The sequence below is a fragment of the Colossoma macropomum genome, unplaced genomic scaffold (genome assembly GCF_904425465.1).
Source record: "Colossoma macropomum unplaced genomic scaffold, Colossoma_macropomum, whole genome shotgun sequence".
Classification (NCBI taxonomy): domain Eukaryota; kingdom Metazoa; phylum Chordata; class Actinopteri; order Characiformes; family Serrasalmidae; genus Colossoma; species Colossoma macropomum.
Window position 1 is genome coordinate 19,290,373 of NW_023494794.1, and position 14,678 is coordinate 19,305,050.

The 14,678-nt window shown below is 38.8% G+C and overlaps 1 protein-coding gene across 1 annotated transcript in view; it reads right to left on the bottom strand.

The window, feature by feature from the left end:
• Positions 1-14,678, bottom strand: part of ubash3ba (ubiquitin associated and SH3 domain containing Ba) — a 48,616-nt gene that overhangs the window by 6,605 nt on the left and 27,333 nt on the right. The window contains exons 2-7 of the mRNA XM_036580491.1: positions 8,163-8,216; positions 5,660-5,846; positions 4,560-4,758; positions 2,893-3,062; positions 1,521-1,729; positions 144-294 (exon numbers count right to left, since the gene is read on the bottom strand). Of these exons, the coding sequence (XP_036436384.1) occupies positions 144-294; positions 1,521-1,729; positions 2,893-3,062; positions 4,560-4,758; positions 5,660-5,846; positions 8,163-8,216 (970 nt within the window). The remainder of the gene's footprint in view (positions 1-143; positions 295-1,520; positions 1,730-2,892; positions 3,063-4,559; positions 4,759-5,659; positions 5,847-8,162; positions 8,217-14,678) is intronic.

Below are 14,678 nucleotides of genomic sequence, written 5' to 3' on the forward strand. Positions count from 1 at the left end.
GTTTTACAATACTTAAAGGACATTTTAACATCTAAAAACTGCATTCAAAACGATGCAACATTTCCACACAGTAATGTATAAATATTTTAGATTGACAAATATTTGAATATTTGCTTATGGGTTGTGCAGTGAAGCCTCCGCACCTGCATCGGGTGGCATATGACATTGAGACTAGCCGGGTCCACTAGGCTGGGGTCGTCAAGGAGACGGCCATCCAGCTGTCCATCAAGAAAAGATCCACCCATTGCCCCACCGCTATTAGTGGGGGAGGTGCAGTTGAGGAAGGAGTGGGACCTGTCCAAGAAATATAGATAATAATATCAGTAGTGAAACAAACAAAAAGTCCAGGTCTTTAAGAACACAAAAAATAACATGACAGGAAAATGTAACAAAAATGAGGCACAGCTTAACAGAGCTTTCATATTTTATTAGGTGTCATTAGTTGATTTGCTAATGCTGCTTAGACAGTTTTGTTCTTTTTGTTAAGGACTGTAACTAGGCTGCTAGAAATGATTTCTACCACTCTATTAGTAACTTAGCTAACATCAGTGCATTAGACATTTTCTCTGCATGGCTGACTTGCCCATGATTACATCACCACAACCAGCAGCTGTTAATTTAAAAGCTTGTAGGAGAGTGAAGGAGGAAGACATGCCATACAATCACTAGCATTGCTACTGAAAGACTTTCAAGTTAAAGAGAATTGGAAATCACAATGCATTTTCCTTGCATGCTGTGCCTGTTTCTGAATGAAATGTTTTTGCTGGATGATAGGTGGGGTGGTGGGAGGGAGAAGTGAATGCTATTATTAGTGATACTATAAACATGAGATAACATAGCCAAAAATCAGAAAGTGTTTCAGAGGCAGGCTGAACTCATTACATTATGATGGAAGATTACAGAAAAACAAGAATTTTGTCTTTTAAATGATAAGACTAGGGACAAAAACTAACAAGACAAAAAAGGTCCTTTTGATTTCAGGTTGACATTAAAGGGGAATTCCACCAATTTTTCTGAAGGTTTGCCTAATTCAGTCATTAAGATGCAAACAAAATCCGACTCAGATTTCTTTACAGTGGTTGTGATGGGAACCAAGGATCTACAACACAAATATGGCCATTTTATTTGCTATCGAAAATAAGCAGTGAACCTCAAATGTCTTCTGAGGCTTTATGTTATGTTAATAGTAGTGAAATAGTGGTAAACCTAATAAATAAATAATTTAATTGTGGACTACTTTGCCTTACAACAGCCTGCATGCACCATGAATGGCTTAAAAAAAGACAAAGACTAAAACCATCTCAAAACCAAACCCTTTTACACCAAAATAGCTTTTAGAGGCTTTACACTCTTCAGACGTCTGGTTCATATCACCACCACCGTGAACAATTCTGACTCTGTAAAGCGACGGAGCATCGCACATCAAACCTCTCTGAATGATTTAGTTTACATATTAACAATTGAATTATGTAGAAGTTTGGGTAACATCAGTGCAGTTCTCCTTTAAATTCTGGACTCACGCATGTAGGACCCAGGTGTCACACTCGTCGGCTCGACTGACGTAGTTCTCGGGCAGCAGACCAGACAGCCCTGTGCCCATCGAGGTCCCATACACCCAGCCCTCGCTGGCACTGCCCTGCTCCATTGAGGACATGAAGATGAAGTCATTTGGAGCCAACTCCAGCTCATCCTCATTCTGGGGTGCGTAGGGGTACATCACTCGCAAGGTCTGAGAACAGAAAAGAGGCCATGAAAGTCAACCAAATCAAGAGTCAAGAAGACGTTTGCCCTTATCCCAATACAAGCACATGTTGGAACAAAATATCAGTCCTCCAGGACCTCAGCACAACATAAGTCACTGCCAGAGTTTAGTGGTCAAGGGCCATCCTAACTCTGAAATCTTGTCTGTTTAGTAACAAGGACAACTTCAATTAGGACTGAATTCAGGACATTAGCTATTACAGAATAACATTTCCTAACTGGTGACGAGATGTTGTAAGAGATCATTTCTATAAGACACTATAAGATTTGCTTTTGTACAATAGATTAAAAAAAACCTTATCCTAAGCTTGTCAGTTCTTAAGATAGTAAGTTTCAATAATAGTCTCACACATAGACGACACATAGTGCAAAGAATCCACACATACTACAATAAAATTAGCAGATACAGTGCAATACTAGGCTCAAAACCAAGCGGTAAATACATGAAAATACAGACCTCTGTGAGTCATGCAGAAAGAAAATAGTAGATTACTGTGCAAACGGAATCTAGAACTGTCCTTGTCCTTAACGCTAAAATCCAGTCAGTTGCTTACACACTTAAATATTATAAATAAGTTTGACAGAACAGTGTTTGTGTTTTTTTTTCCCTTTAGTTATTCATGCCTAATTCTTGCTCTTTTCCATGAGGAGCTCACTGGGGTGGCATGTTGCAACAGTCTTATACCAGTGTGTGGTTTTCTCAAGGGAATGGAGGCATTTCATAACATGCAAGCGCATGATGAAAAACTGCTGTTGAACTTTCTTCAATTAAAATGGCTCGCCACTCATTATGAAGCTATACTCCGAGTACTTTCATATTGGGTAGCGTTCGAGGCCTCAGAACCACAGTGTGGTAAAGTCTGGAGAGACCGCAGACACACAGAAATCAAAGTGCTATAAATGCATGGCCCATCCTGCCAAGAGATGTGGGACTGACACCATTTATACTCCTAAACACCGTCCAGAAAAGCTAAGTGCTTCCACCTAGCCTGTTTGATCTATATATAGGATTCACATCCCACTGAAACCAACAGAGCCTTCCCTCCACTAGCCGTCTGCTAGCATAACATCTGCTAGCACTTAAGGGTTTCCTTCAATCTCTCAAGACTTTAGATCTTGGAGGGGTCATACCTCATGATTAGCGAATCGGATGTCCCGTGAGAAGAGAACGGCGAGCCAATCGCAGCCCAGTGACACATCCACGCCTCTGGCCAGCTTTTCTAAGGAGGAGAGGTGATTGGTGGGGAAGTGGTAGGCCAAAGTCACATGCAGCTGCTTCTTGTGTGGCTCCACATGGACATCTGAGCAGTGCAGGGGAAATTGAGTGACATCAAAAACAGACATCAATATCTTCTTAGACAACACATTGTCAATGATGCAAAGCACCACTCTTGTGAAGCATCAAAAGCTATTTGAGGTCTAACAGCTCCCCCTTGTGGGGTTCAGCCTGCTAAACGTGTGTGCTTGAGTTACAAGCCAGGTCCACGAGATGCTTCACCTCTAAAAACCTGTGTTAGCAGTAATTGACACATGGGCTGCATAAAATGGGCAAAATATCATTGGTGCATTCTGATTTTACAATATGCATAACATCAAATAAAGGGTTGCATTCTAATATTCTAATTTGTTTTCTTTCATGATCTACATTGTTGGTTGCGGGCTTTACAAATATAAGAAATATCATTAAACTGTACTATGACTGGTCCTTTTATTAGAGAAATAAAATGTGTTTGCCATTATATTCAAAACTTGTTATATTAAAAATTGTTACAAGTGTATATACACCATTTTGAACAAAATCAGCCAAGACATATTTGGTGTTGCTTTTTTTGGCAAAGCACTAGTTTTGCTACACCCTACCAATTAGCACTGCACAAACTGCATACCTAAATCATCACACTTGGTTCAAAAGCCCTATTCAAGCTGGATTAGTTGTATCTACGGAGGTGCTGTAATTTGACCAGTTACTGAGGAGATCCATGACTTTAATCCAGTATGAGTCTGTAGTGTCTGTAGTCTACTGATTACTATTTCCAAAGCGAATTATAGAAAGTATAATAAAACCCAGAGCTCCCTTGGTAATAGCAGTCTTACTCAAACTGACACCACAGAAAAGCTGGTAACAGATAAGAGCACCTGTTTTTTGAAAACAGAACTGACAGTTAAAGACAGTTCCTTTGTCTTTAAGTTCAAAAGAGGACTACTGTAAAGTACAACATACTGGTTATAGCTTATTTACAAGGAAAATAAAATATCTTTAAAGTGCCTTTCAAAAGTGGGGAATGATTTCTGTCTTGCTGGCCAGCATTTGTTAAGTTGAATGAGCCCACTTTACTAGACCACTGCTGTTCTGCATGGCACTAACTGCAAGGAAGATTTTGTTGTTTGTTTTGACCCAAGTAATTGTAACCTTAATGCTGATGTGAACATTGGACTATGATACTGCAATCCAGGCTATCTGAGTTAAAAACAGTAGTAGTGGCCAGACTAAAGCCTGAAGTTTGCTGTACATTTGTCTATTTTATTACATAACAATATGTTTCGCAGTGACAACAACCACATAAGTAAGTCTATTTAAGGTTTCTTGATGCGCTTTGAGTTTTTAGGCATTTAGCATGCACAATACTAACACAAGCTTCCAATGGCTACAATAACCTTTTACCTCTAAAGAAGCAAACTTCGGGCATTAAACATTTCTTGGCTGATTGGCTACAACTGAGGTAAGTGGAGAAAATGTGTAGATTCGTTTTTTTGCCAAACTGTCATTTTAGGGGTACCAAAGTCTTACACATGCATACCTGCTTTCGCAGCAGCCTCAGCGGCAAAGTCAGCTGCGAAACTCTTGAGCACCTCAGCCACCTTCTCATCCACAAAGAGCCCAATGAAGTTGGAAGAGGTGTAGAGCTCCAGGGGGAGAGGGGAGGGGAAGCGGCCTCGCCACTGTCCCACCACCGTTTGCAGTGACTCGCACAGAGCTTCCACCTTTGCATCTGCACACTGCACACACATATGTTCGAAATGAGAAAGAGACCAGGATCAACCATCTATTCTTACAGCCAAGTTCAGGATTTTTACAAAGGGCACAATCTTAACCTTGTCCTGCACTGGTGGATAAAGAGCTTTTTATTCATTAATTGACATTTTAAATAGCCTAAAATGTATCAGTTATTTAACACTGCATTTTAAATGTTTGCAGTGGACTGACAGTGGTATTTTATTTTAAGGCCTTTTCAGAAACAATCACTGTACACAGCACTACAGCCTACATTGCTATGTTTATATGCCTACATTCCTTATAATATGATAAAGAGGAAAAAAAATTATGGTGCAAAATAAAACTCTATTCTGTCTGTTTGACACGTAACCAGATATCTGTCATGATCATGAAATAAATAACTGCGATAAACACGTCTTTTTTGTTCATTTTGTGCAACTATTACCATACAAGTAACTAAAGTGGCCAAATTGGCTGATTAACTATTTTGTGTTCTAGTTATCAACATTTTGTCACCCCACAGACACAGCTAGAGCTCAGTGCTCACCACTGCCCTGTTAACATGTTATAACACCCGTCATGGGTAAGGATATGTAGTTTTTGAAAAGACCCGTAATGTGTCTTATCATATATTTGTTTTTCTTTTCTTTTTCTACTTTTCCTTCCGTATTTCCATGTATTTGTCTCAAGTGGACTAATGAAAAAGCACCCAGTTCACATTCTGTTTCTCAAGATGTAAACATTCCGCAAACAACTGTGGAAACTAGTTACGGTCAGCCTAAATAACGGCAACCAGGTGGTTATGTCATAGCCTTAATTGTGTTTAATTAAAATTTCATTTTTTTACTAAACTCCACAAGCATGATAAGCATAAATCATATTCCAAAGGCAAATAAGACTGACCATGAAGAACTGGCAGAGGGTGATGTGGGGGAAGATGTTGTGAGCCTTGTTCTTGCCGCACATGGCCCGACTCTGCTGCCAAAAGTGAGAGAGCTGGTGGAGCAGAGGCCCACTTGGCCGCAGGTACAACACATACTCCCGCGGCAAGGGGTCATCCAGGAATGGGTCGTCCACATGGGAGAACAACCTGGAGAGGGAGACAGAAGGTGAGAAGTAGTTGAATTTGCCTTGTTACCTCAAGCAACACCCTGCTAAAGCCAGTGTTGGTGAGACAGCCAGTTAATTTTATTTCCTATAACCAACCAAATGAATCAATGATGATAATAGCAGTGGTACATACAGTAAGAAAAACAAATATGTTTTAGGCCAAAAGCTTCTCAAAATTATTGTAAAACAACGTCTCAAACAACAGGCAACCCATCTGTAACCATTTCACGCTGCAGTTTTCGGTTCAGTAGCTTATGAAGGCATTAAATGCTTGGAAATCTGGTTCCTATCACTACAACTCTGAGCTGTACTGACTTGTTTCTCTATAGTAGCACATTAAACCACTTGGAAAGACTGTTTATATCTTAATGATTATAATGTTTAAAATTAAGATTAAGTGACCCTTATTAGCCCCACAATGGGGAAATTTCGCCTCCGCATTTAACCCATCTGTGCACTGAAACACCACATACACACTAGTGAAGACACACACTAGAGGGCAGTGAGCACACTTGCCCGGAGCGGTGGGCAGCCCTATCCGCAGCGCCCCGGGGAGCAGTTGGGGATAAGGCACCTTGCTCAGGGGCACCTCAGTCATGTACTGTCAGCTCAGGAGATCGAACCGGCGACCTTCTGGTCGCAAGGCTGGTTCCCTCCAGCCCACGACTGCTCCCTTGAAATGACTGAAACGTTTAAAAGCAGTAGAATTCTTCTTTAACTTTCACAAAACTACAAAAGTTGAGTAACTTAATTTTTAGTTACTGACAGGATGCAGCTAACATTAACCTTTTTATTTTGAAGAAACTATTTTCATGCCGAGTTAAAAGATGTCATGCTCATTATTAAGGCTTGGCTGGATTTTATCAGGTAATGCAAAAATACTATTAACCACTATTACTAAAATCAATAATATTACATATGTTTTTGTGTACAGGGGTCAGATTTATTTCTGGCTATCTTGAGGTCCATCTCCTATCTCTGCACTGTCATTCATGGGAAGAATATTGTCATATTTGCCAGCAGAGGGCAGTGGATAGTCACAAAAATTAACAGTAGCGCTGGAACTATGAGTCATGAAATGTGCAGATTCCAGACTTTCTGATTACTGCAAAGACCTCTGGACCCAAATCAGTTCTGGTGAATGGACCGCTAAATGGAATCAGGCAGTATGAGCCAAAAATGCTTAACTGGCAGATCCATCTCATGTTCAGTACCGTCAGACATTTATCTCACCATATAGTTCCTTAATTAACATAGCCGTTAGCAAAATGTTCAAGACAGTGAGCTGTTTACTGGCAAAATGGAGGTCTGTGTGACTCATTTCAAGAAAGTTATTTGCATGGGGTCACCACTTTAAAGAAGTTCAACTCATATCCAAAAACATTTCATAAAGATATTTGACAAAAAGCACACATACGCAGAATATACATATGTATTCATGTATGTGTATGTTTTGTACATATGCATATATTCATATATAGTCAATTAGCAGAGAAAATGTGAATCATTCAGGAATTTCCTAAAAATACAGTATCATCCAAAGTCACAGACCACCCTTCATTTATTTATTCTGCTGTCACAGTGGCCATTAAGAAGTTTTTCATTTTGCAGGAGATATTTCTGAGGAGGTTTAATGTAAAGATGATCCACTTGCATAAGGAAGGGGTAGTAAAAGAAAAAGACAAAGGTTTCCAAAACCCAATTTAAAACAATGTGATCAAAAGATACAGAGAAATTCCTAACCACTCCTAACAACAGTGAAAGACCTGGTAGAGCACAAAAACTGATCCCGGCACATTAATGCTTCAATCTTTAGAAGAAATGGAGAAAAAAGAGGAGAAAATCTTTTTTCAGATCTGAAAAAATCCAAAATGTCTAGCCTACTGTGAGAAGCTTGATGCTACATGTCTAAAAGGATGTGTAACTCTTGTGGAAGTGTGGAAAACTATGCAGATTTCTTTGAAAAACTGAAAGCATGTCTCCTGAAATTTAGTTGTTGAGGCAACTGTGCAAGTTTCTGTTAAATACATGTTTTCTGCTGTTTTTCCTAATGCTGTAAGATGGCCTTAACAGCCATTTTAACTGTAAATTAAAATAAATCAAGGGTGGTCCCTGACTTTTAGACAGTACTGTATGTCAGAATGGAGTACTCAAAATAAGTGTGCGGAGTACTGTGATTAACTTCCAAAGACACAGAAGGACATGGCCTTAACAGACTCATAAAACCAACTGCCAAATGGCTATGTTCACTTTTCTCATAGTGTGTGTGTGTGTGCATGCACGAGTGATTACTCACCAATCACAGGCCGCCTGTACATTTCGGCCGCCGGTCGAAACCAGTGCTTTCAGCCTGAGAGAGAGACAGAGAGAGAGACAGAGAGAGAGAGACAGAGAGAGAGAGAGAGAGAGATCAGTTCCATCCTGGTCAGAAAAATCAATAGTCTCTTTTTCCGGAGGATGTTTATCAGAACACGAGCGCTCGGCAGTTTGTTGAGATAACAGGCATACTTCAGCCCTTCAGCAGGTCAGGAGAAAGGCAAAAGAAAAAAACATAAAGCAGCTTTCATCATCATCATCATCATCATCATCATCGAAGCTTAATGTGCACCCATGCTAACCATCAACCTCCTTCACTGATTTCAATTACTCCTCATAATGTGTTTATTTTCATGCCATTTGAAAACACCAGCTGCACTTTCCATACTGCGGTCATTTCATGACAAATGGGCAAATAGAAATGGACGAAGAAATAAAAATAAAATCTTGTTGCATTAAAAGGGGAATTCCACAGATTTTTCAAATATTTCTGCATAATTAAATTTGTTCACATGTAAACAAAGTCATTCACGGTGGTTTGATATGAAATGTCAGACTGACTCACAGTGGTGGCAATAAGAACAAGACGTCCAAAGTGATTAATGCCTCTAAAAGTTACCTCACAGAAAAAGTTATTAAATGGAATAAGTATGTTGTCTGATGATTGAGACCTTACGATAGTTCTGAGATAAGGTTTAGCCCTAAAATGTATTTGTAAAAAACCTAAAGTCCTTGCAGGGCCAAGAGTACCAAAGGACAACTTCATTTTGATGTGTATCATTTTTACCACTCTAAACATTACACAAAAAACTCCGACTACATGTGTAGGGTCACTGGTAGTCTTGTGGAGACACAAACACACATCTGGGGACAACTTGTTAAACTTCTAACTGCAGCGGAATTCACAGTTAACAAGGGAATACCCCCTCTAAAACCCACCTCCAAGTGCTTTTTGAACATCTGGAACACTATCGATAACACAAGCAAAACAAACAATCAAGCAAAATGCTATCGTTAACTAACAGATCTGTTTTTCCCCAGCAAGAGGTATTACTGGTTTTTATAGGTTTACTGTTACTGCATGTAATGTGTTTTATGCACATGACAAACATCTACATCTTAACTGGAGTTTTTTTAGGTTGTCCCGAGAAGTTCTCGCTATGAGATCATGTCTGACCTCATGAGATTGCTCACTGTTGCGTAATAAAACTAGTTTAACAAGTGAAATAAATCATTTTGCAATCGGATGAATCTTTTTGAATCACCCTGTACTTTTAACGTATATCAAAAAGTTAAGCACATCTTTTGAAAAGGTCATCATTTCAGAGGCAGGAGATGCGATGCACAAACAAGTTGCTGTCTCATCTGGTCAAAGTTTGGACCTACGAAACTATGGACTGGCCTCATTCAGAATTTCATTCTGAGATGTTTACATGTCTCGAAAAGTGCTGCGACAAATTATAAACAATGGCCAATCACCCACTCATTCATTTTAGTGGCACTTACAGATGATTTCGCAATGCTTCATCTACAATCTTAGTTAAATCAAAGAGTAACATCTGAAGCAAACCACATGCAAGCAGGCCATACCACAATCCTAATATACAGCCCATGACCTGACATACTCAACATACGCTGACACAAACTAACACATTGCATCCAGTTTGTGCTCACTCCGCTCATGCATGTCTGTATGTGCAGTGATGTGGGCACTGGGGGAAGGGTCTCACTAACCTAGTTGCAGTTAATATAGTCCATCACAAGCACTGACAAAGCCCCGAAAACCTAAGGCCAAACAGCGACTAGAAAATAATGCTACAATAACTACAATGTATAAAATGGAGAACATTATGCATAAATATAGAAGAAGTACAATATCTGAAGAACTCAAACCCACATAAAACCTTACATATCACCACAGCTGCACAAAAGTCTCATAACTAGAACACGATAACTTGGGGCCTCGCACACTAATATCTTTTAGTTTTTTTTCTTAAATTTGTTCTTAGGAAAAACACAGAAAAAGTCTAAATCAGATCCATGACGTGTTCTTAATCCGCAGAACTGTTCGCATCTTTGTGCTCTTGTGTGTAGATTTTGTTCTTACCCCAAATAAGAAAACACTCGTGAATGCTAGAATCTTCGTGAAAACTATGTAAGTGGGTTTTAAGAAGAAATTTCTTCTTTCTGTTTTCTTGTTGTTTCCTTATATGTGCGCTTTCAGTATAACTACAACAAAACAGTATAACTACAACAAAACAGACTGCTTTTTAAATAGAAAACAAACATCTCTCTTTGGGGTCATATTTGAACAAATAAGTTAACTACACAAAAGAATGCAATTAACCATGATTATTAGTCCTTGACCTTTTGTGGTTGTTTTTTTAACCTTGTTAGTTCACATCACTGGCCATATTAAAAGGGAATTCCACTGAGTTTTCAAATTGTCTGCATTATTAAATTGGTGAGATGTGAAAGGAACCACAGGTCATAATGTCTACAACACAAATATAGCCATTTTATTTACTGTACAAAACAACCACTGAGTCTGCACACATTTTTATATGTATGTTTTTATACGTAATATTAATAATAGTAAACCAGTCATAAATCAGAAAAAGTAAGTTTTCTTTGGGGACTATTTTGCAACACACTGCCTGTATCTGTCTGCAAGGAATGAATAATAATAAAAAAAAAAAAGCACACATTTAAAGCCAGAACTACTATAAAACAATGTTTTAAGCATCAGGAAATTCATAACCACTTCATATAACATCTTTCTGTCAGGTGATTTTCTCAGAGGTCTAGTTCCTATCACCACCACTGTGAACAATTCTGACTCAAAATTCTTACTGACTTTTAAAAAGTCATTTAAGCTTCATTCATCATATGTTCAGAAGTGTGTTCCCTGTAGTGGATGTGCATTTATTTTAAAATCAACAAAACATTTAATATAACTAGGGGCGCCCAAACCTGTTTGGAAATAAAGCTATGACAATTAATATTTTAGATCACAATCTCACTAACTAATGGATTAATATTAAACATAACAATTAGTCGAGTATCTTTACTCAATACAACCAAACAATGATCAAATATTGTCCATTTAAAACAATCTTACGACGTTATACTAACAAAAATGTATTCAATTCAACATTTGTCATCATCTTAACCTGGAAATGAAACAGCTCACACACTCCCACGTCATTTCATTGTAAGAACAAATTCACATAACGTGGCACTACCTACAGAGACACTATTATAGCTGAATCATTTAAGAAACACAATCCCTGAAACACTATCCACCATTTGCGAGGTTGGTTGAAAGAGTATTAAGCTTGAGCTGTGTGTTTTTAACTAAGAGCAGCATGAGAAAGCAATCTCACTCAGGCTGGGATAAAATGAGGGGTTGGCAAAAAGGAAATGACATAGAATAGAGTTATCTTCAACAAAGTTATAAAATGCTCTAATGGCCCTCAGTGAGGATGTCTGCATCTCTCCCCATCTCAGCATTGACAGTGCAGCAGGTTTATTAAAGAATCTAATAAGAACTGATGCAACACATATGGCTCACATTAGAGGCACATATGCATAAAAAGACACACACACGCACACACAGTTGTACATATGTCCCATATCTATTCTAAATACAGTACTGTGTTGTCATCCCACAACTGGTTCAGCTAATCAATATTTCATTATGTTAAATCAAGTGTGCTGGTGATGTAATTTAACAGACCCATGTGATGGCTGGAGGCATCCAGGAGAAATCTGGAACCAAACTTTGTTCTTCTAGCTCATAAGATATCAACTACTTTTTTAAAAATAATACATTTGTTTATTTGCATACCGCTGCTGTCGGAACAAAACTATGTATCTCCAAAATTATAGTTTTACAGAAGAAGGAAAAAACATGCTTTAATAAGTCAATGGAACCAGACCCCATATATTTTTGGACTGCTTCTTTTGGTCCATTCATCATGAAATTTACACACAATATAAAGGACAACATTTTCAAATTATGACAAAAACTGAAAAACAATAAAAATGGAGATAAAAGGTTTTGTTCCAACAGCAGTGATATGTTTATTTGCATTTATTGTAATGATGTATGTGCGTTTGCACAGGGAAAAGTTTACAATGTTTAAAATATATATTTTTTAAATGCAAAGTTTTGTTATGACTCTCTTGTAAAACCAAAGTTATTTCCAGCTACTGCTAAGCTATGAATTTGTTTATCACTGAACTACATCAAGTCTGAAGTACCCTTTACCGACAAAACACACCACTGATGTGGCAATGTCAGTAAACTAGCAAACCACACTGGCAACAGCAAAATGGAAAGCTACAGTTCTTTCAAAACATGGAACATAACAGTATGAGAGCTAAAGACCACAATCCCAGAGGAACTGAACGTGCAGCCACTGTTGCTCTTACTGAATGTTGGTGATAAGAAGCTGGATCACACTGCTTTCATCTATGTGTCACATTCAGGTTCATGTGAACCTTCCATTCACACAATGAAAAAAAATGTTATTGAATTACTGACAGCAATGAATACATTCTCACCAGCTTTTTTTTGTCCAATCATATAACTACAACAAAACAGACTGCTTCTTAAATAGAAAACATCTCTCTTTGGGGTCATATTTGAACAAGTAAGTTAACTACACAAAAGAATGCAATTAACCATGATTATTAGTCATTTGACAGCAGTTTTATACATACATACATACATACATACATACATACATATATGCAACAACTATATATCATATATAAAAAAAATGCTTGGGAGGGTCATGATATGCATGCTTATATTCATTTTTTTTATACTCTGGGAATTGCGAGATGGCAATACATGCAAAATCGAACACAAACGCATAATAACAGGAATGGTTTTGATCGTTCTATTTAAGTGCCAACCACGAATGTAAAAAGAAGTCCACTGTTCAGGTCTTATCCTTAGGCTAGGGCTGGGCGATAAATCGATAACGATAATTATCGCGATATAACTTTTCCTCGATAGAGCGATACGACATGTTCGATAAATCTTCAATATAATACACCATTCTCACACTTCCACGTTCAGCGAAAGCCTTGGTGGCGTTTTCTACTGCAAGGAAAGTGACACTACTGTGCTGTCGCCAGGAGAGGGCGCACTTCCGAGTTTTTCTACATGATTAGAGAGGGAGGGGGCCAGGAGTAAGATGAGTCTTTAGCAACGGCTGAAATGCGGAGTTATACATTCCCTGTTTGAGTGGAGCGACAGGCGATCTGTTCTCCTGTGACCGAGTGTGAGTGACGAGGTCAGTGGTGTAACTGTACACCACTACAGCGAACTCACCTCTTTCTGTACATCCTAACCAGCTTTAGCAGCGTTAAATCACAATCCTCACAACTAAAGCGCTGTTACAGCGCTCGGATAGTCATATTTAAGTATGAGTGCATTCCCAAGCAACGAAAGTGAAAGAAAGAAGTGGGTTCATGCCGTTACGGCCCTGATTTAAACAAAAGTAAACTGAGGAAGCTGTGAGGCATTGGAGAGCGGGAGAGCACTAGCTTTCCAGGCTAGCTGTTTCTAGCAGCTGGCTAACTTAAAGCAGCGCTTCGTCACTGCACGACACGGCGAATTAATGATACTGTAGATCAAACGCGACACAAAAGCACCGCTTTCAGTTTAAACGTACCTAAAAGGAGGACTCTGTTTGTCTGGTGTTGATATTTTGCGGTTCACCCCTTAAACTACTACAGTTGAATATCCAGTCGTCGCTAGCTGGTGTCTGAATACTGTGATGTCATTTGTAACGGGGTAGCCGAGCGCTCGTCACCAGCTAAAAATAATCTGTTTTCGTTCTTAAATTATGACTATACAAAATAGTCATGCTTTTCCAGCTGGTAAAAACAGCTCACCAGACACTTTCTCCCACTGTCCCATGACAGATTTGTAAAATGTTCAACTGTTTGGCGAGTGTTTGTTGTGTTCCGAACAGCAATTAACCACCCAGGAGCAAAAATCAGCCTTCAAACTTGAAAGAAATAATAATTTGACATTTATCGCGATATGTATCGCTATCGAACAATATAAATTTTGTTTATCGTGATAACATTTTTGGCCATATCGCCCAGCTCTACCTTAGGCCTATCTTAAGTAGTTGATTAGCCAAGCTGAAATGGTGAGGTTTCTCAGTCAAGTTCAATGATGATGATGGAAAAGATTGGTAGATCAAACGAGGACAGAGTGCCACCCTCGCTTAATGTGAGAATTAGACGCCCATGCTAATACTTCAAATATTTAAGGTTGAGCAGAACATCTTCATAAGAAGCTGGCGAAGAGGAAGCCACTTCAGCCTTGTGGAGAAAACACGAGTCTCAGCAGCTACTTCTCCCCACAGGATTCAAGCAGCCGCTAAGTGCTGATTCTTAACAGGCAAAATAAATAACCTGCTCCATAGGACTGTTAATGGATACCGATTTGGACCTCTATTCAGCTGCA